Source organism: Salmo salar, chromosome ssa05 (genome assembly GCF_905237065.1).
Source record: "Salmo salar chromosome ssa05, Ssal_v3.1, whole genome shotgun sequence".
NCBI classification, from domain to species: Eukaryota; Metazoa; Chordata; class Actinopteri; order Salmoniformes; family Salmonidae; genus Salmo; species Salmo salar.
In genome coordinates this window covers 90,341,336-90,364,632 of record NC_059446.1, presented here as the reverse complement: position 1 = coordinate 90,364,632, position 23,297 = coordinate 90,341,336, and the positions used below count along the sequence as shown (strand labels likewise).

Sequence of the window (23,297 nt, the reverse complement as noted above, 5' to 3'; positions counted from 1 at the left end):
TGATATATTAGGTGGAGTGGTTGTAGATGACAGTGACATAGCTACATGACATATATTCTGATATATTAGGTGGAGTGGTTGTAGATGACATAGCTACTTGACATATATTCTGATATATTAGGTGGAGTGGTTGTAGATACAGACATAGCTACATGACATATATTCTGATATATTAGGTGGAGTGGTTGTAGATAGGACATAGCTACATGACATATATTCTGATATATTAGGTGGAGTGGTTGTAGATAACAGTGACATAGCTACATGACATATATTCTGATATATTAGGTGGAGTGGTTGTAGATGACAGTGACATAGCTACATGACATATATTCTGATATATTAGGTGGAGTGGTTGTAGATAAGACATAGCTACATGACATATATTCTGATATATTAGGTGGAGTGGTTGTAGATGACATAGCTACATGACATATATTCTGATATATTAGGTGGAGTGGTTGTAGATGACATAGCTACATGACATATATTCTGATATATTAGGTGGAGTGGTTGTAGATGACATAGCTACATGACATATATTCTGATATATTAGGTGGAGTGGTTGTAGATGACAGTGACATAGCTACTTGACATATATTCTGATATATTAGGTGGAGTGGTTGTAGATAACAGTGACATAGCTACATGACATATATTCTGATATATTAGGTGGAGTGGTTGTAGATGACATAGCTACATGACATATATTCTGATATATTAGGTGGAGTGGTTGTAGATGACATAGCTACATGACATATATTCTGATATATTAGGTGGAGTGGTTGTAGATGACAGTGACATAGCTACATGACATATATTCTGATATATTAGGTGGAGTGGTTGTAGATGACATAGCTACATGACATATATTCTGATATATTAGGTGGAGTGGTTGTAGATATGACATAGCTACATGACATATATTCTGATATATTAGGTGGAGTGGTTGTAGATAACAGTGACATAGCTACATGACATATATTCTGATATATTAGGTGGAGTGGTTGTAGATGACAGTGACATAGCTACATGACATATATTCTGATATATTAGGTGGAGTGGTTGTAGATAGACATAGCTACTTGACATATATTCTGATATATTAGGTGGAGTGGTTGTAGATGACATAGCTACATGACATATATTCTGATATATTAGGTGGAGTGGTTGTAGATAACGACATAGCTACATGACATATATTCTGATATATTAGGTGTAGTGGTTGTAGATAACAGACATAGCTACATGACATATATTCTGATATATTAGGTGGAGTGGTTGTAGATAACAGTGACATAGCTACATGACATATATTCTGATATATTAGGTGGAGTGGTTGTAGATGACATAGCTACATGACATATATTCTGATATATTAGGTGGAGTGGTTGTAGATGACAGTGACATAGCTACATGACATATATTCTGATATATTAGGTGGAGTGGTTGTAGATGACATAGCTACTTGACATATATTCTGATATATTAGGTGGAGTGGTTGTAGATGACATAGCTACATGACATATATTCTGATATATTAGGTGGAGTGGTTGTAGATGACATAGCTACATGACATATATTCTGATATATTAGGTGGAGTGGTTGTAGATAACAGTGACATAGCTACATGACATATATTCTGATATATTAGGTGGAGTGGTTGTAGATGACAGTGACATAGCTACATGACATATATTCTGATATATTAGGTGGAGTGGTTGTAGAGTACATAGCTACATGACATATATTCTGATATATTAGGTGGAGTGGTTGTAGATGACATAGCTACATGACATATATTCTGATATATTAGGTGGAGTGGTTGTAGATAACAGTGACATAGCTACATGACATATATTCTGATATATTAGGTGGAGTGGTTGTAGATGACATAGCTACATGACATATATTCTGATATATTAGGTGGAGTGGTTGTAGATAGTGACATAGCTACATGACATATATTCTGATATATTAGGTGGAGTGGTTGTAGATCAGTGACATAGCTACATGACATATATTCTGATATATTAGGTGGAGTGGTTGTAGATATGACATAGCTACATGACATATATTCTGATATATTAGGTGGAGTGGTTGTAGATAAAGTGACATAGCTACATGACATATATTCTGATATATTAGGTGGAGTGGTTGTAGATGACATAGCTACATGACATATATTCTGATATATTAGGTGGAGTGGTTGTAGATAACAGTGACATAGCTACATGACATATATTCTGATATATTAGGTGGAGTGGTTGTAGATAAGTGACATAGCTACATGACATATATTCTGATATATTAGGTGGAGTGGTTGTAGATAACGTGACATAGCTACATGACATATATTCTGATATATTAGGTGGAGTGGTTGTAGATAACAGTGACATAGCTACATGACATATATTCTGATATATTAGGTGGAGTGGTTGTAGATAACATGACATAGCTACATGACATATATTCTGATATATTAGGTAGAGTTGTTGTAGATACAGTGACATAGCTACATGACATATATTCTGATATATTAGGTGGAGTGGTTGTAGATAAAGTGACATAGCTACATGACATATATTCTGATATATTAGGTGGAGTGGTTGTAGATGACATAGCTACATGACATATATTCTGATATATTAGGTGGAGTGGTTGTAGATATGACATAGCTACATGACATATATTCTGATATATTAGGTGGAGTGGTTGTAGATAACAGTGACATAGCTACATGACATATATTCTGATATATTAGGTGGAGTGGTTGTAGATGACAGTACATAGCTACATGACATATATTCTGATATATTAGGTGGAGTGGTTGTAGATACATGACATAGCTACATGACATATATTCTGATATATTAGGTGGAGTGGTTGTAGATAGACATAGCTACATGACATATATTCTGATATATTAGGTGGAGTGGTTGTAGATGACATAGCTACATGACATATATTCTGATATATTAGCTGGAGTGGTTGTAGATAACAGTGACATAGCTACATGACATATATTCTGATATATTAGGTGTATTGGTTGTAGATAATAGTGACATAGCTACATGACATATATTCTGATATATTAGGTGGAGTGGTTGTAGATGACAGTGACATAGCTACATGACATATATTCTGATATATTAGGTGGAGTGGTTGTAGATGACATAGCTACATGACATATATTCTGATATATTAGGTGGAGTGGTTGTAGATAACATGACATAGCTACATGACATATATTCTGATATATTAGGTGGAGTGGTTGTAGATGACAGTGACATAGCTACATGACATATATTCTGATATATTAGGTGGAGTGGTTGTAGATGACATAGCTACATGACATATATTCTGATATATTAGGTGGAGTGGTTGTAGATACAGACATAGCTACATGACATATATTCTGATATATTAGGTGGAGTGGTTGTAGATAACAGTGACATAGCTACATGACATATATTCTGATATATTAGGTGGAGTGGTTGTAGATTGACATAGCTACATGACATATATTCTGATATATTAGGTGGAGTGGTTGTAGATAACGACATAGCTACATGACATATATTCTGATATATTAGGTGGAGTGGTTGTAGATGACATAGCTACATGACATATATTCTGATATATTAGGTGGAGTGGTTGTAGATGACAGTGACATAGCTACATGACATATATTCTGATATATTAGGTGGAGTGGTTGTAGATGACATAGCTACATGACATATATTCTGATATATTAGGTGGAGTGGTTGTAGATGACATAGCTACATGACATATATTCTGATATATTAGGTGGAGTGGTTGTAGATAACAGTGACATAGCTACATGACATATATTCTGATATATTAGGTGGAGTGGTTGTAGATGACATAGCTACATGACATATATTCTGATATATTAGGTGGAGTGGTTGTAGATAACAGTGACATAGCTACATGACATATATTCTGATATATTAGGTGGAGTGGTTGTAGATGACATAGCTACATGACATATATTCTGATATATTAGGTGGAGTGGTTGTAGATGACATAGCTACATGACATATATTCTGATATATTAGGTGGAGTGGTTGTAGATAACAGTGACATAGCTACATGACATATATTCTGATATATTAGGTGGAGTGGTTGTAGATGCCATAGCTACATGACATATATTCTGATGCATTAGGTGGAGTGGTTGTAGATAACAGTGACATAGCTACATGACATATATTCTTATATATTAGGTGGAGTGGTTGTTGATGACAGTGACATAGCTACATGACATATATTCTGATATATTAGGTGGAGTGGTTGTAGATGACATAGCTACATGACATATATTCTGATATATTAGGTGGAGTGGTTGTAGATGACATAGCTACATGACATATATTCTGATATATTAGGTGGAGTGGTTGTAGATAACAGTGACATAGCTACATGACATATATTCTGATATATTAGGTGGAGTGGTTGTAGATGACATAGCTCCATGACATATATTCTGATATATTAGGTGGAGTGGTTGTAGATGACATAGCTACATGACATATATTCTGATATATTAGGTGGAGTGGTTGTAGATAACAGTGACATAGCTACATGACATATATTCTGATATATTAGGTGGAGTGGTTGTAGATGACAGTGACATAGCTACATGACATATATTCTGATATATTAGGTGGAGTGGTTGTAGATGACATAGCTACGCGACATATATTCTGATATATTAGGTGGAGTGGTTGTAGATGACATAGCTACATGACATATATTCTGATATATTAGGTGGAGTGGTTGTAGATAACAGTGAAATAGCTACATGACATATATTCTGATATATTAGGTGGAGTGGTTGTAGATCACAGTGACATAGCTACATGACATATATTCTGATATATTAGGTGGAGTGGTTGTAGATAACAGTGACATAGCTACATGACATATATTCTGATATATTAGGTGGAGTGGTTGTAGATGACATAGCTACATGACATATATTCTGATATATTAGGTGGAGTGGTTGTAGATGACATAGCTACATGACATATATTCTGATATATTAGGTGGAGTGGTTGTAGATAACAGTGACATAGCTACATGACATATATTCTGATATATTAGGTGGAGTGGTTGTAGATGCCATAGCTACATGACATATATTCTGATACATTAGGTGGAGTGGTTGTAGATAACAGTGACATAGCTACATGACATATATTCTTATATATTAGGTGGAGTGGTTGTTGATGACAGTGACATAGCTACATGACATATATTCTGATATATTAGGTGGAGTGGTTGTAGATGACATAGCTACATGACATATATTCTGATATATTAGGTGGAGTGGTTGTAGATGACATAGCTACATGACATATATTCTGATATATTAGGTGGAGTGGTTGTAGATAACAGTGACATAGCTACATGACATATATTCTGATATATTAGGTGGAGTGGTTGTAGATGACAGTGACATAGCTACATGACATATATTCTGATATATTAGGTGGAGTGGTTGTAGATGACATAGCTACATGACATATATTCTGATATATTAGGTGGAGTGGTTGTAGATGACATAGCTACATGACATATATTCTGATATATTAGGTGGAGTGGTTGTAGATGACAGTGACATAGCTACATTACATATATTCTGATATATTAGGTGGAGTGGTTGTAGATAACAGTGACATAGCTACATGACATATATTCTGATATATTAGGTGGAGTGGTTGTAGATGACATAGCTACATGACATATATTCTGATATATTAGGTGGAGTGGTTGTAGATGACATAGCTACATGACATATATTCTGATATATTAGGTGGAGTGGTTGTAGATAACAGTGACATAGCTACATGACATATATTCTGATATATTAGGTGGAGTGGTTGTAGATGACATAGCTCCATGACATATATTCTCATATATTAGGTGGAGTGGTTGTAGATGACATAGCTACATGACATATATTCTGATATATTAGGTGGAGTGGTTGTAGATGACATAGCTCCATGACATATATTCTGATATATTAGGTGGAGTGGTTGTAGATGACATAGCTACATGACATATATTCTGATATATTAGGTGGAGTGGTTGTAGATGACAGTGACATAGCTACATGACATATATTCTGATATATTAGGTGGAGTGGTTGTAGATGACATAGCTACATGACATATATTCTGATATATTAGGTGGAGTGGTTGTAGATAACAGTGACATAGCTACATGACATATATTCTGATTTAGTAGGTGGAGTGGTTGTAGATCACAGTGACATAGCTACATGACATATATTCTGATATATTAGGTGGAGTGGTTGTAGATGACATAGCTACATGACATATATTCTGATATATTAGGTGGAGTGGTTGTAGATAGGACATAGCTACATGACATATATTCTGATATATTAGGTGGAGTGGTTGTAGATGACATAAGCTACATGACATATATTCTGATATATTAGGTGGAGTGGTTGTAGATGACATAGCTACATGACATATATTCTGATATATTAGGTGGAGTGGTTGTAGATGACATAGCTACATGACATATATTCTGATATATTAGGTGGAGTGGTTGTAGATAACAGTGACATAGCTACATGACATATATTCTGATATATTAGGTGGAGTGGTTGTAGATGACAGTGACATAGCTACATGACATATATTCTGATATATTAGGTGGAGTGGTTGTAGATGACATAGCTACATGACATATATTCTGATATATTAGGTGGAGTGGTTGTAGATGACATAGCTACATGACATATATTCTGATATATTATGTGGAGTGGTTGTAGATGACATAGCTACATGACATATATTCTGATATATTAGGTGGAGCTGATTCTGGTGAAGGAGCACAACGGGGTCCAGTTCACCACCTCCTCGTTGGTCAGCCCTGCTGGACACCCCCACGGCCACGGCCATGCTCTGGGCCCCAGTCACGGACACACCCCTGTCCCTGGAGAAGAGAGGGAGACCTGGGGGAAGAAGATCGACTTTCTCCTGTCGGTGATAGGGTTCGCTGTGGACCTGGCCAACGTGTGGAGGTTCCCCTATCTCTGCTATAAGAACGGAGGAGGTGAGATGGAGGGAGTGTGTGGAGGTTCCCCTATCTCTGCTATAAGAACGGAGGAGGTGAGATGGAGGGAGGGAGTGTGTGGAGGTTCCCCTATCTCTGTTATAAGAACGGAGGAGGTGAGATGGAAGGAGGGAGTGTGTGGAGCTTCCCCTATCTCTGTTATAAGAACGGAGGAGGTGAGATGGAGGGAGGGAGTGTGTGGAGGTTCCCCTATCTCTGTTATAAGAACGGAGGAGGTGAGATGGAGGGAGGGAGTGTGTGGAGGTTCCCCTATCTCTGTTATAAGAACGGAGGAGGTGAGATGGAGGGAGGGAGAGAGAAAGAGAGATGGAGAGAGAGACAAAGAAAGAGAGAGATATTCTGCACAGATTCTGTCAGACCTGGGCCTTGACAGTAAATCAGTAAGACAAAAATAATGGTGTTCCAAAAAAGGTCCAGTCGCCAGGACCACAAATACAAATTCCATCTAGACACTGTTGCCCTAGAGCACACAAAAAACTATACATACCTCGCCCTAAACATCAGCACCACAGGTAACTTCCACAAAGCTGTGAACGATCTGAGATACAAGGCAAGAAGGCCCTTCTATGCCATCAATTCGACATACCAATTAGGATTTGGCAAAAAATACTTGAATCAGTTATAGAACCCATTGCCCTTTATGGTTGTGAGGTCTGGTGTCCGCTAATTATACCCACTACATTTCAAAATCCAGCAAATAGACATTAAATTCTACAACCACCTAAAAGGAAGTGATTCCCAAACCATCCATAAGAAATCCATCACCTACAGAGAGATGAACCTGGAGAAGCAAGCTGGTCCTGGGGCTCTGTTCACAAACACAAACAGACCCCACAGAGCCCCAGGACAGCAACACAATTAGAACCAACCAAATAATGAGAAAACAAAAAGATAATTACGTGAGACATTGGAAAGAATTAACAGAAAATCAAAGCAAACTAAAATGCTATTTGGCCCTAAACAGAGAGTACACAGTGGCAGAATACCTGACCACTGTGACTGACCCAAACTTAAGGAAAGCTTTGACTATGTACAGACTCAGTGAGCATAGCCTTGCTATTGAGAAATGTCGCCGTAGGCAGACCTGACTTTCAAGAGAAGACAGGCTATGTGCACACTGTCCACAAAATGAGGTGGAAACTGAGCTGCACTTCCTAACCTCCTGCCAAATGTAGGACCATATTAGAGACACATATTTCCCTCAGATTAAACAGACACAAATCCAATTTTGATAAACTCCCATATCTACTGGGTGAAATACCACAGTGTGACATCACAGCAGCAAGATTTGTGACCTGTTGCCACAAGAAAAGGTCAACCAGTGAAGAACAAACACCATTGTAAATACAACCCATATTTATGTTTATTTATTTTCCCTTTTGTACTTTAACCATTTGCACATCGTTACAACACTGTATATATACATAATATGACATTTGAAATGTCTTTATTATTTTGGAACTTCTGTGAGTGTAATGTTTATTGTTCATTTTTATTGTTTATTTGACTTTTGTTTATCCATTTCACTTGCTTTGACAATGTAAACATATGTTTCCCATGCCAATAAAGCCCCTTGAATTGAATTGAATTGAGAAGAGAGAGAGAGAGAGAGAGAGAGAGAGAGAGAGAGAGAGAGAGAGAGAGAGAGAGAGAGAGAGAGAGAGACAGAGAGCGAGGGAGAGAGAGAGACAGAGAGAGAGAGACAGAGAGAGAGACAGAGAGACAGGGAGACAGAGAGAGAGACAGAGAGACAGGGAGACAGAGAGAGAGAGAGAGAGAGAGAGAGACAGAGAGAGAGAGAGAGAGAGAGAGAGACAGAGAGAGAGAGAGAGAGAGAGAGAGAGGATGATGAATCCTTATCTATGTGTGTTTGAGCAGGCGGTAGGGATGATGGGGTGTGTGAGACCTTACCCTTTAAAGATTAAAGAGATCTCCCCAGCTGATCAAACTGCTGATTGTCTACAACAATTAGTTCCACCTATTACGGTTGTTTAACACAGAACGCTAACTGAGTTGGTCAAATAACAGTATAGCATTTTGTTCTTGCATTTTCATTATTTTGCAGGATGTTGGTTCAATTCAATTTCAATTCAATTTCATCATACATGCATATGAATGTGCTATGCATGGTAATGAATGTTTAATGAAGCCCTTAAGTAGGTTCCATTTAAATAAGATGTCCCTACCGTTATTGTCATGTATTGTCATGTCTAGCCTCAGACTCTCAGGCTCAACTAGATCAGAATGGAAAGGATGGCCGGGCAAGACTATGTCATTCATCCTGTCCTGTCCCTCTGCCTTCAAAATAAGCTTTCCTGGTCCCCTACCTGTTCCTATCAATGCTCTAAGTATGGTTATGCCTGTGTTATGAAGCCCTTATGCGCCTTATGAAGCCCTGTGCCGTATAGGAGCGTTCCTGGTGCCCTACCAGTTCTTCATGCAGATAGCAGACATGCTTATGAATTGCTTATGTATAGGTTATGACTGTGTTATAAAGCCATTATGTAGGTACTCTCTCTGTCCTCTATATGAGCGTTCCTGGTGCCCTACCTGTTCTTCATGGTGATACCGCTATGTATAGGCTATGTGTTATGAAGGCATTATGTATATACTATGTCATGTCATCCTGTCCTGTGTCTCTGTCCCCTGTAGGAGCGTTCCTGGTGCCCTACCTGTTCTTCATGGTGATAGAATGTTGTATTGTTATGAATATGCTATGTACTGTATGTGTTATGAAGCCTTAATGTAGCCTTATGTCTCTCTATTCCCTGTAGGAGCGTTCCTGGTGCCCTACCTGTTCTTCATGGTGATAGAATGTTGTATTGTTATGAATATGCTATGTACTGTATGTGTTATGAAGCCTTAATGTAGCCTTATGTCTCTCTATTCCCTGTAGGAGCGTTCCTGGTGCCCTACCTGTTCTTCATGGTGATAGAATGTTGTATTGTTATGAATATGCTATGTACTGTATGTGTTATGAAGCCTTAATGTAGCCTTATGTCTCTCTATTCCCTGTAGGAGCGTTCCTGGTGCCCTACCTGTTCTTCATGGTGATAGCAGGCATGCCTCTGTTCTATATGGAACTGGCTCTGGGACAATACAACAGAGAGGGCGCTGCTGGCGTCTGGAAGATCTGCCCCATATTCAAAGGTAGGAGAGAGAGACAGAGAGAGAGAGAGTGTGTGTGTGTGTGTGTGTGTGTGTGTGTGTGTGTGTGTGTGTGTGTGTGTGTGTGTGTGTGTGTGTGTGTGTGTGTGTGTGTGTGTGTGTGTGTGTGTGTGTGTGTGTGTGTGTGTGTGTGTGTTTAAGATAACTACCATTGTTTATACCCAAACAACGCCAGTCAGATGGAAGACTGAAAATTGGCTTTTAGAGTCTCTCTGTCTTTGGTGATAAACCCATTTTGGGCCAATCTTCCCGTACTTTCCAACACATCGATAAACACTCCGGTGAGCGGAAACCATCCAATTAACATGACAAGTGTCAAAAGAAGAAATGTGACCTTCTCTGTCACGTTCTAACACCCCCCCCCCCACCCATCATAACCACGGTGCTGCAGACGGTAATCTGGACTCCCCCCTCCATCATAACCACGGTGCTGCAGACGGTTATCTGGACCCCCCCCTCCTCCATCATAACCACGGTGCTGCAGACGGTGCTCTGGACCCCCCTCCTCCATCATAACCACGGTGCTGCAGACGGTAATCTGGACCCCCCTCCTCCATCATAACCACGGTGCTGCAGACGGTGCTCTGGACCCCCCTCCTCCATCATAACCACGGTGCTGCAGACGGTGCTCTGGACCCCCCTCCGCCATCATAACCACGGTGCTGCAGACGGTGCTCTGGACCCCCCCCTCCTCCATCATAACCACGGTGCTGCAGACGGTGCTCTGGAACCCCCCTCCTCCATCATTATCACGGTGCTGCAGACGGTGCTCTGGACCCCCTCCTCCATCATAACCACGGTGCTGCAGGCGGTGCTCTGGACCCCTCCACCATCATAACCACGGTGCTGCAGATGGTGCTCTGGACCCCCCCCTCCTCCATCATAACCACGGTGCTGCAGACGGTGCTCTGGACCCCCCCCTCCTCCATCATAACCACGGTGCTGCAGACGGTGCTCTGGACCCCCCCTCCTCCTCCATCATAACCACGGTGCTGCAGATGGTGCTCTGAACCCCCCCTCCTCCATCATAACCACGGTGCTGCAGGCGGTGCTCTGGACCCCCCCCTCCATCATAACCACGGTGCTGCAGACGGTGCTCTGGACCCCTCCCTCCTCCATCATAACCACGGTGCTGCAGACGGTGCTCTGGACCCCCCTCCTCCATCATAACCACGGTGCTGCAGACGGTGCTCTGGACCCCCCCTCCATCATAACCACGGTGCTGCAGACGGTGCTCTGGACCCCCCCTCCCATCTCCATCATAACCACGGTGCTGCAGACGGTGCTCTGGACCCCCCCTCCTCCATCATAACCACGGTGCTGCAGACGGTGCTCTGGACCCCCTCCTCCTCCATCATAACCACGGTGCTGCAGATGGTGCTCTGGACCCCCCCTCCTCCATCATAACCACGGTGCTGCAGGCGGTGCTCTGGACCCCCCCTCCATCATAACCACGGTGCTGCAGACGGTGCTCTGGACCCCCCCTCCTCCTCCATCATAACCACGGTGCTGCAGGCGGTGCTCTGGACCCCCCTCCATCATAACCACGGTGCTGCAGACGGTGCTCTGGACCCCTCCATCATAACCACGGTGCTGTAGACGGTGCTCTGGACCCCCCCCCTCCATCATAACCACGGTGCTGCAGACGGTGCTCTGGAACCCCCCTCCTCCATCATAACCACGGTGCTGCAGACGGTGCTCTGGACCCCCTCCTCCATCATAACCACGGTGCTGCAGGCGGTGCTCTGGACCCCTCCTCCATCATAACCACGGTGCTGCAGATGGTGCTCTGGACCCCCCCCTCCTCCATCATAACCACGGTGCTGCAGACGGTGCTCTGGACCCCCCCTCCTCCATCATAACCACGGTGCTGCAGACGGTGCTCTGGACCCCCCTCCTCCTCCATCATAACCACGGTGCTGCAGATGGTGCTCTGGACCCCCCCTCCTCCATCATAACCACGGTGCTGCAGGCGGTGCTCTGGACCCCCCCTCCATCATAACCACGGTGCTGCAGACGGTGCTCTGGACCCCTCCCTCCTCCATCATAACCACGGTGCTGCAGACGGTGCTCTGGACCCCCCTCCTCCATCATAACCACGGTGCTGCAGACGGTACTCTGGACCCCCCCCTCCATCATAACCACGGTGCTGCAGACGGTGCTCTGGACCCCCCTCCCTCCTCCATCATAACCACGGTGCTGCAGACGGTGCTCTGGACCCCCCCCTCCTCCATCATAACCACGGTGCTGCAGACGGTGCTCTGGACCCCCCTCCTCCTCCATCATAACCACGGTGCTGCAGATGGTGCTCTGGACCCCCCCTCCTCCATCATAACCACGGTGCTGCAGGCGGTGCTCTGGACCCCCCCTCCATCATAACCACGGTGCTGCAGACGGTGCTCTGGACCCCCCTCCTCCTCCATCATAACCACGGTGCTGCAGATGGTGCTCTGAACCCCCCCTCCTCCATCATAACCACGGTGCTGCAGGCGGTGCTCTGGACCCCCCCTCCATCATAACCACGGTGCTGCAGACGGTGCTCTGGACCCCTCCCTCCTCCATCATAACCACGGTGCTGCAGACGGTGCTCTGGACCCCCCCCTCCATCATAACCACGGTGCTGCAGACGGTGCTCTGGACCCCCCTCCCTCCTCCATCATAACCACGGTGCTGCAGACGGTGCTCTGGACCCCCCCTCCTCCATCATAACCACGGTGCTGCAGACGGTGCTCTGGACCCCCCTCCTCCTCCATCATAACCACGGTGCTGCAGATGGTGCTCTGGACCCCCCCTCCTCCATCATAACCACGGTGCTGCAGGCGGTGCTCTGGACCCCCCCTCCATCATAACCACGGTGCTGCAGACGGTGCTCTGGACCCCCTCCTCCTCCATCATAACCACGGTGCTGCAGATGGTGCTCTGAACCCCCCCTCCTCCATCATAACCACGGTGCTGCAGGCGGTGCTCTGGACCCCCCCCTCCATCATAACCACGGTGCTGCAGACGGTGCTCTGGACCCCTCCCTCCTCCATCATAACCACGGTGCTGCAGACGGTGCTCTGGACCCCCCTCCCTCCTCCATCATAACCACGGTGCTGCAGACGGTGCTCTGGACCCCCCCTCCTCCATCATAACCACGGTGCTGCAGACGGTGCTCTGGACCCCCCTCCTCCTCCATCATAACCACGGTGCTGCAGATGGTGCTCTGGACCCCCCCTCCTCCATCATAACCACGGTGCTGCAGACGGTGCTCTGGACCCCCCCCTCCTCCATCATAACCACGGTGCTGCAGACGGTGCTCTGGACCCCCCTCCTCCTCCATCATAACCACGGTGCTGCAGATGGTGCTCTGAACCCCCCCTCCTCCATCATAACCACGGTGCTGCAGGCGGTGCTCTGGACCCCCCCCCTCCATCATAACCACGGTGCTGCAGACGGTGCTCTGGACCCCTCCCTCCTCCATCATAACCACGGTGCTGCAGACGGTGCTCTGGACCCCCCCTCCTCCATCATAACCACGGTGCTGCAGACGGTGCTCTGGACCCCCCCCTCCATCATAACCACGGTGCTGCAGACGGTGCTCTGGACCCCCCTCCCTCCTCCATCATAACCACGGTGCTGCAGACGGTGCTCTGGACCCCCCCCTCCTCCATCATAACCACGGTGCTGCAGACGGTGCTCTGGACCCCCCTCCTCCTCCATCATAACCACGGTGCTGCAGATGGTGCTCTGGACCCCCCTCCTCCATCTTAACCACGGTGCTGCAGGCGGTGCTCTGGACCCCCCCTCCATCATAACCACGGTGCTGCAGACGGTGCTCTGGACCCCCCTCCTCCTCCATCATAACCACGGTGCTGCAGGCGGTGCTCTGGACCCCCCCTCCATCATAACCACGGTGCTGCAGACGGTGCTCTGGACCCTCCATCATAACCACGGTGCTGTAGACGGTGCTCTGGACCCCCCCCTCCATCATAACCACGGTGCTGCAGACGGTGCTCTGGACCCCCCCTCCATCATAACCACGGTGCTGCAGACGGTGCTCTGGACCCCCCTCCGCCATCATAACCACGGTGCTGCAGACGGTAATCTGGACCCCCCCTCCTCCATCATAACCACGGTGCTGCAGACGGTGCTCTGGACCCCCCTCCTCCATCATAACCACGGTGCTGCAGACGGTGCTCTGGACCCCCCTCCTCCATCATAACCACGGTGCTGCAGACGGTGCTCTGGAACCCCCCTCCTCCATCATAACCACGGTGCTGCAGACGGTGCTCTGGACCCCCTCCTCCATCATAACCACGGTGCTGCAGGCGGTGCTCTGGACCCCTCCTCCATCATAACCACGGTGCTGCAGATGGTGCTCTGGACCCCCCTCCTCCATCATAACCACGGTGCTGCAGACGGTGCTCTGGACCCCCCCCTCTACCATCATAACCACGGTGCTGCAGACGGTGCTCTGGACCCCCCTCCTCCTCCATCATAACCACGGTGCTGCAGATGGTGCTCTGGACCCCCCCTCCTCCATCATAACCACGGTGCTGCAGGCGGTGCTCTGGACCCCCCCTCCATCATAACCACGGTGCTGCAGACGGTGCTCTGGACCCCTCCCTCCTCCATCATAACCACGGTGCTGCAGACGGTGCTCTGGACCCCCCCTCCTCCATCATAACCACGGTGCTGCAGACGGTGCTCTGGACCCCCCCTCCATCATAACCACGGTGCTGCAGACGGTGCTCTGGACCCCCCTCCCTCCTCCATCATAACCACGGTGCTGCAGACGGTGCTCTGGCCCCCCCCTCCTCCATCATAACCACGGTGCTGCAGACGGTGCTCTGGACCCCCCTCCTCCTCCATCATAACCACGGTGCTGCAGATGGTGCTCTGGACCCCCCCTCCTCCATCATAACCTCGGTGCTGCAGGCGGTGCTCTGGACCCCCCCCTCCATCATAACCACGGTGCTGCAGACGGTGCTCTGGACCCCCCTCCTCCTCCATCATAACCACGGTGCTGCAGACGGTGCTCTGGACCCCCCCTCCTCCATCATAACCACGGTGCTGCAGGCGGTGCTCTGGACCCCCCCTCCCATCATAACCACGGTGCTGCAGACGGTGCTCTGGACCCCCCTCCCTCCTCCATCATAACCACGGTGCTGCAGACGGTGCTCTGGACCCCCTTCCTCCATCATAACCACGGTGCTGCAGGCGGTGCTCTGGACATTGATCTGCTGTTGTTGATCTGTCACTATTTAATGTGTTTACTTTCTGGGGGAGGTTTCATAGTCTCTCCACTTAAAGGTTTCAGTGTAACGTAGTGAGGTAAAGTCCTTGTTTCAATGGTGTTTCTGTTTTTAATCAAATCAAAACAAATTTTATTAGTCACATGCGCCCGAATACAACAGGTGTAGACCTTACAGTGAAATGCTGAATACAACAGGTGTAGTAGACCTTACAGTGAAATGCTGAATACAACAGGTGTAGTAGACCTTACAGTGAAATGCTGAATACAACAGGTGTAGTAGACCTTACAGTGAAATGCTGAATACAACAGGTGTAGTAGACCTTACAGTGAAATGCTGAATACAACAGGTGTAGACCTTACAGTGAAATGCTGAATACAACAGGTGTAGTAGACCTTACAGTGAAATGCTGAATACAACAGGTGTAGTAGACCTTACAGTGAAATGCTGAATACAACAGATGTTGTAGACCTTACAGTGAAATGCTGAATACAACAGGTGTAGTAGACCTTACAGTGAAATGCTGAATACAACAGGTGTAGTAGACCTTACAGAGAAATGCTGAATACAACAGGTGTAGTAGACCTCACAGTGAAATGCTTACTTACGAGTCCCTAACCAACAATGCAGTTAAAAGAAATACGGATAAGAATAAGAAATAAAACAAGTAATTAAAGAGCAGCAGTAAATAACAATAGCGAGACTATATACAGGGGGTACCGGTACAGAGTCAATGTGGAGGCTATATACAGGGTGTTACGGTACAGAGTCAATGTGGAGGCTATATACAGGGGGTACTGGTACAGAGTCAATGTGGAGACTATATACAGGGGGTACCGGTACAGAGTCAATGTGGAGACTATATACAGGGGGGTACCAGTACAGAGTCAATGTGGAGGCTTTATATAGGGGGTACCGGTACAGAGTCAATGTGGAGGCTATATACAGGGGGTACTGGTACAGAGTCAATGTGGAGGCTATATACAGGGGGTACCGGTACAGAGTCAATGTGTGGGGGCACCGGTTAGTTGAGGTAATATGTACATGTAGGTATAGTTATTAGTGGCTATGCATAGATGATAACATCAAACCAAGTTTGAAGGCAGCCGGTCTTTCCATCCATCCAACCACCCACCCACCCACCCACCCACCCACCCGCCCAACCACCCACCCAACCACCCACCAGCCATCCATCCATCCAGCCACCCATCCACCCACCCACCCAGCCAACCACCCAGCCACCCACCCAACCACCCACCCAGCCATCCAGCCATCCAGCCATTCATCCAGCCAACCACCCACCCAGCCATCCATCCATCCAGCCATTCATCCAGCCAACCACCCACCCAGCCAGCCATCCAGCCATCCAGCCAACCACCCATCCATCCAGCCATCCATCCATCCATCCATCCATCCAGCCACCCACCCAGCCATCCATCCATCCAGCCATCCAGCCATCTATCCTTTCATCCATCCGCCAGTCTATCTGTCTCTATCTTAGTGTCCCTGACTGAGTGTCAGTATTGGATGTTAACGTTTTAATCAGCAGTCTCACATGCACCCAGCCCCCTAGCTGAGACAGAGAGAATAGCAGCTGTCACTCAACAGGGAATCGCTGCAATTACATCTGATCCACATATTTATTTTTCCTAACGATCAATGTTTTGAAAAGACGACATGATCACTGGTGATGCTAATGATTCTGCCTCAATAAATATCACTTCTTCTAGATGAAAAAGAGCCAGGACATCATATCGCCATCAGAATGAAAGAGATGGACACCAGTTAGTCCTAAAGGTTATGATGAAAGTGAACAGTAGAGCGTGGACACGGTGCTAAATGCACAGAAAGGGCAGATCTGGGGATAAATAAAGCGTAGAGAGGAGACCGCAGAGGCCAACCTTTAGAAAGTTTGTCTTGTTATTTTTTTAAGCGCTCTTTAAATTCTGTGTTATCAAGTCTTCTGCCTAGTTTACTTGTGAAGTATTATGTAAATATGTAAGAATTTAGAGTGTTGACGTTCAAAGTAGGTGGTTTTATTTGAGGTATCCAGGAGCAGATATGACCTTTGGCCTTTGTGATACTTCCAGCTGATATCAATTATTTACTGTGATATTTTGCCCTGTTTTGTGTTTTCTGTCTACCTCTGCTATAGTCTGAGCCTGTATTCTAAACCATTGTGATCTTGAACTATGACCTTTCACCTTTCGCCTTTTCCCCAGGTGTTGGTTTCACAGTGATCCTGATCAGTCTGTATGTGGGCTTCTACTACAACGTGATTATAGCCTGGGCCCTGTTCTACCTGTTCTCTTCCTTCACCGGGGAGCTACCCTGGGTCCACTGCAACAACACCTGGAACAGCCCCAACTGCTCGGACCTCTGGGCCTTCAACAACTCCCTCAACGACACACACAAGTCCACCCCCGCAGCCGAGTACTTTGAGTGAGTCTTGTGTTTCGTCTCTAGATCCAAGTCTGAACAGAGACTGTTGACTTCTTTCTTAAAGTATTGTTGCTTTGTTCATGTCAAGTATGGGCATTTTGAGAGGGACCAGCTTCACCTTTTTCTCTCTTTGGCATTAAATTACACAAATGTGCACATTCATAATCAGACTTTATTTGAAACCTGGACCCAGAAGACATTGTGCCTGAGAGAGCCAGAGGTTCACATCCTGGTCTATGTGTATCCATACCTTCATTCTCCTGGTCGTCCATGGAGATACTGTATCCATGTCTTCATACTCCTGGTCGTCCATGGAGATACTGTATCCATGTCTTCATACTCCTGGTCGTCCATGGAGATACTGTATCCATGTCTTCATTCTCCTGGTCGTCCATGGAGATACTGTATCCATGTCTTCATTCTCCTGGTCGTCCATGGAGATACTGTATCCATGTCTTCATACTCCTGGTCGTCCATGGAGATACTGTATCCATGTCTTCATTCTCCTGGTCGTCCATGGAGATTCTGTATCCATGTCTTCATACTCCTGGTCGTCCATGGAGATACTGTATCCATGTCTTCATTCTCCTGGTCGTCCATGGAGATACTGTATCCATGTGTCTATACTCCTGGTCGTCCATGGAGATACTGTATCCATGTGTCTATACTCCTGGTCGTCCATGGAGATACTGTATCCATGTGTCTATACTCCTGGTCGTCCATGGAGATACTGTATCCATGTCTTCATTCTCCTGGTCGTCCATGGAGATACTGTATCCATGTCTTCATTCTCCTGGTCGTCCATGGAGATACTGTATCCATGTCTTCATACTCCTGGTCGTCCATGGAGATTCTGTATCCATGTCTTCATTCTCCTGGTCGTCCATGGAGATACTGTATCCATGTCTTCATTCTCCTGGTCGTCCATGGAGATACTGTATCCATGTCTTCATACTCCTGGTCGTCCATGGAGATACTGTATCCATGTCTTCATTCTCCTGGTCGTCCATGGAGATACTGTATCCATGTCTTCATTCTCCTGGTCGTCCATGGAGATACTGTATCCATGTCTTCATTCTCCTGGTCGTCCATGGAGATACTGTATCCATGTCTTCATACTCCTGGTCGTCCATGGAGATACTGTATCCATGTGTCTATACTCCTGGTCGTCCATGGAGATACTGTATCCATGTGTCTATACTCCTGGTCGTCCATGGAGATACTGTATCCATGTCTTCATACTCCTGGTCGTCCATGGAGATACTGTATCCATGTGTCTATACTCCTGGTCGTCCATGGAGATACTGTATCCATGTCTTCATACTCCTGGTCGTCCATGGAGATACTGTATCCATGTCTTCATACTCCTGGTCGTCCATGGAGACACTGTATCCAGTGTTCTTGTTAGATTAACAGGTGTCTCATATTTTTAGCAAAGGCGGTTTGTTTTGACAATTCAGGCCTGTCATGGAGTCATGGACAGACAGGCAGTCACTATCTTTATCTCCACCTGGGAGCAATTTCATCTAGTCTGAGTCAAGGCCATTCAGTTGACACAAAGGTATCCTCTTCTTCTTCTTCTTCTTTTACTTCTACTACTTCTTCTTCTTCTTCTTCTACTACTACTACTTCTTCTTCTTCTACTACTACTACTACTTCTTCTACTTCTACTACTTCTTCTTCTACTTCTACTACTTCTACTACTTCTTCTTCTACTTCTACTACTTCTACTACTTCTTCTTCTTCTTCTTCTACTTCTACTACTTCTTCTTCTTCTTCTTCTACTACTACTACTTCTTCTTCTACTTCTACTACTTCTTCTTCTTCTTCTTCTACTACTACTTCTTCTTCTACTTCTACTACTTCTTCTTCTTCTTCTACTACTTCTACTACTTCTTCTTCTACTTCTACTACTTCTTCTTCTTCTTCTTCTTCTACTACTACTACTTCTTCTTCTACTTCTACTACTTCTTCTTCTTCTTCTTCTACTACTACTACTTCTTCTTCTACTTCTACTACTTCTTCTTCTTCTTCTTCTACTACTACTTCTTCTTCTTCTTCTACTTCTACTACTTCTTCTTCTTCTTCTACTACTTCTACTACTTCTTCTTCTTCTTCTTCTACTTCTACTACTTCTTCTTCTTCTTCTTCTACTGCTACTACTTCTTCTTCTTCTTCTACTACTTCTTCTTCTTCTTCTTCTACTTCTACTACTACTTCTTCTTCTTCTTCTTCTACTACTACTACTTCTTCTTCTTCTACTTCTACTACTTCTTCTACTTCTACTACTTCTTCTTCTTCTTCTTCTACTACTACTTCTTCTTCTACTTCTACTACTTCTTCTTCTTCTTCTACTACTGCTACTACTTCTTCTTCTTCTTCTTCTACTTCTACTACTTCTTCTTCTTCTTCTTCTTCTACTACTACTTCTTCTTCTTCTACTTCTACTACTTCTTCTTCTTCTTCTTCTTCTACTACTACTACTTCTTCTTCTACTTCTACTACTTCTTCTTCTTCTTCTTCTACTACTACTACTTCTTCTTCTACTTCTACTACTTCTTCTTCTTCTTCTACTACTTCTACTACTTCTTCTTCTTCTTCTTCTACTACTACTACTTCTTCTTCTACTTCTACTACTTCTTCTTCTTCTTCTACTACTTCTACTACTTCTTCTTCTACTTCTACTACTTCTACTACTTCTTCTTCTTCTTCTTCTACTGCTACTACTTCTTCTTCTTCTTCTTCTTCTACTACTTCTTCTTCTTCTTCTTCTACTTCTACTACTACTTCTTCTTCTTCTTCTTCTACTACTAGTACTTCTTCTTCTTCTACTTCTACTACTTCTTCTACTTCTACTACTTCTTCTTCTTCTTCTACTACTACTACTACTTCTTCTTCTTCTTCTACTTCTTCTACTTCTTCTTCTTGTTCTACTTCTACTACTTCTTCTACTTCTACTACTTCTTCTTCTTCTTCTTCTACTACTACTTCTTCTTCTTCTACTTCTACTTCTTCTTCTTGTTCTACTTCTACTACTTCTTCTACTTCTACTACTTCTTCTTCTTCTTCTTCTACTACTTCTACTACTTCTTCTTCTTCTTCTACTACTTCTTCTTCTTCTTCTTCTACTTCTACTACTTCTTCTTCTTCTTCTTCTACTACTACTTCTTCTTCTTCTTCTACTACTACTACTTCTTCTTCTACTTCTACTACTTCTTCTTCTTCTTCTACTTCTACTACTTCTTCTTCTTCTTCTACTTCTACTACTTCTTCTACTTCTACTACTTCTACTTCTTCTACTTCTTCTCCTTTTCCTATTATTCTACTTCTTCTACTTCTACCTCTTCTTCTACTTCTTCTCTTCTCTTCATTCTTAGTTGATAGTTACTGCAGTGTTTCTCCACTTAGTATGATGTGTTGTTAGTTATAGGTTGTTAGTTAGTTGTTGTGGTTAGTCATTGGTAACAGTGTGCTGTGTTTTTAGTTGTAGGTTGTTAGTTGTTATAACCTGTTATAACTGTTATGTTCCAGGCGTGGGGTGCTCCACCTACAAGACAGTGAGGGTATAGCTGACCTGGGTCTGTTAGTTACCTAGCTGTTAGTTTATTAATTGTTATAACCTGTTATAACTGTTATGTTCCATGCGTGGGGTGCTCCACCTACAGGACAGTGAGGGTATAGCTGACCTGGGTCTGTTAGTTACCTAGCTGTTAGTTTATTAGTTGTTATAACCTGTTATAACTGTTATGTTCCAGGTGTGGGGTGCTCCACCTACAGGACAGTGAGGGTATAGATGACCTGGGTCTGTTAGTTACCTAGCTGTTACTTGATTAGTTGTTATAACCTGTTATAACTGTTATGTTCCATGCGTGGGGTGCTCCACCTACAGGACAGTGAGGGTATAGCTGACCTGGGTCTGTTAGTTACCTAGCTGTTAGTTGATTAGTTGTTATAACCTGTTATAACTGTTATGTTCCAGGCGTGGGGTGCTCCACCTACAGGACAGTGAGGGTATAGCTGACCTGGGTCTGTTAGTTACCTAGCTGTTAGTTGATTAATTGTTATAACCTGTTATAACTGTTATGTTCCAGGCGTGGGGTGCTCCACCTACAGGACAGTGTGGGTATAGCTGACCTGGGTCTGTTAGTTACCTAGCTGTTAGTTGATTAATTGTTATAACCTGTTATAACTGTTATGTTCCAGGCGTGGGGTGCTCCACCTACAGGACAGTGAGGGTATAGCTGACCTGGGACTGCCTCGTTGGCAGCTGACATCCTGTCTAGCTGTGGTCATCGTGGTTCTGTACTTCAGCCTCTGGAAGGGGGTCAAGACCTCAGGGAAGGTAGGTGGCCCTCTGAATCTGTAGTGGCTCCATATCAACCTATTTTAAGTGTACATAAATATATCTCTTTGCTGAAATGTAGTACTTTTATCTAAAAATAGTGAAATTGTGTCACTGTTGACTGACATTTTGTAAGATGGCTGCCACGGTCCTCAGCATCCAAATCTGTGATGGCTCCATATGTAAATGTTTCAGGGTACATAAATGTACATCTGTCTCAAATGTGGTTCGTTTGTCATAAAATGTCCACTCGTTCTGGATATTAAAGCTCTGGCCTGGCCCAGTGAGCAGAACAGAACACCAGAACAGGGCCACTACCTGTAGCTTTATGAGCAGGGTATTAAGTCCTGGCCTAGAACATAATAGAGTGGGCCAGGTTGTTGAGTCCATGTGTGTAGAACAGAACAGAGATGGGCCAGGTTATGAGTCCATGTGTATAGAACAGAACAGAGTGGGCCAGGTTGTTGAGTCCATGTGTATAGAACAGAACAGAGATGGGCCAGGTTGTTGAGTCCATGTGTATAGAACAGAACAGAGATGGGCCAGGTTGTTGAGTCCATGTGTATAGAACAGAACAGAGATGGGCCAGGTTGTTGAGTCCATGTGTATAGAACAGAACAGAGATGGGCCAGGTTGTTGAGTCCATGTGTATAGAACAGAGTGGGCCAGGTTGTTGAGTCCATGTGTTCCTGTGCAGGTGGTGTGGATCACAGCCACCATGCCCTACGTGGTCCTGACTGTCCTGCTGCTGCGTGGTGTCACCCTCCCTGGAGCCATGGATGGCATTAAGGCCTACCTCAGCGTCGACTTCCTACGACTCTGTGAGCCTCAGGTAAGACTGGGGGAGAGGGGGGAGAGACAGAGAGATAGGGGGGACAGGAAGGAGTGAGAGAAAGAGAAAGATTGGGAGACTGAGAGACAGAGAATGAGAGACAGAGAGAGAGAGAGAGAGAGAGACAGAGAGAGAGAGA

At 44.9% G+C, this 23,297-nt stretch overlaps 1 protein-coding gene across 1 annotated transcript in view; it reads left to right on the top strand.

The window, feature by feature from the left end:
- slc6a3 (solute carrier family 6 member 3) overlaps nucleotides 1-23,297 on the top strand; it is a 47,392-nt gene that overhangs the window by 10,404 nt on the left and 13,691 nt on the right. The window contains exons 3-7 of the mRNA XM_045719328.1: nucleotides 6,870-7,116; nucleotides 10,156-10,287; nucleotides 17,765-17,984; nucleotides 22,188-22,326; nucleotides 23,024-23,158. Coding sequence (XP_045575284.1) covers nucleotides 6,870-7,116; nucleotides 10,156-10,287; nucleotides 17,765-17,984; nucleotides 22,188-22,326; nucleotides 23,024-23,158 — 873 coding nt within the window. The remainder of the gene's footprint in view (nucleotides 1-6,869; nucleotides 7,117-10,155; nucleotides 10,288-17,764; nucleotides 17,985-22,187; nucleotides 22,327-23,023; nucleotides 23,159-23,297) is intronic.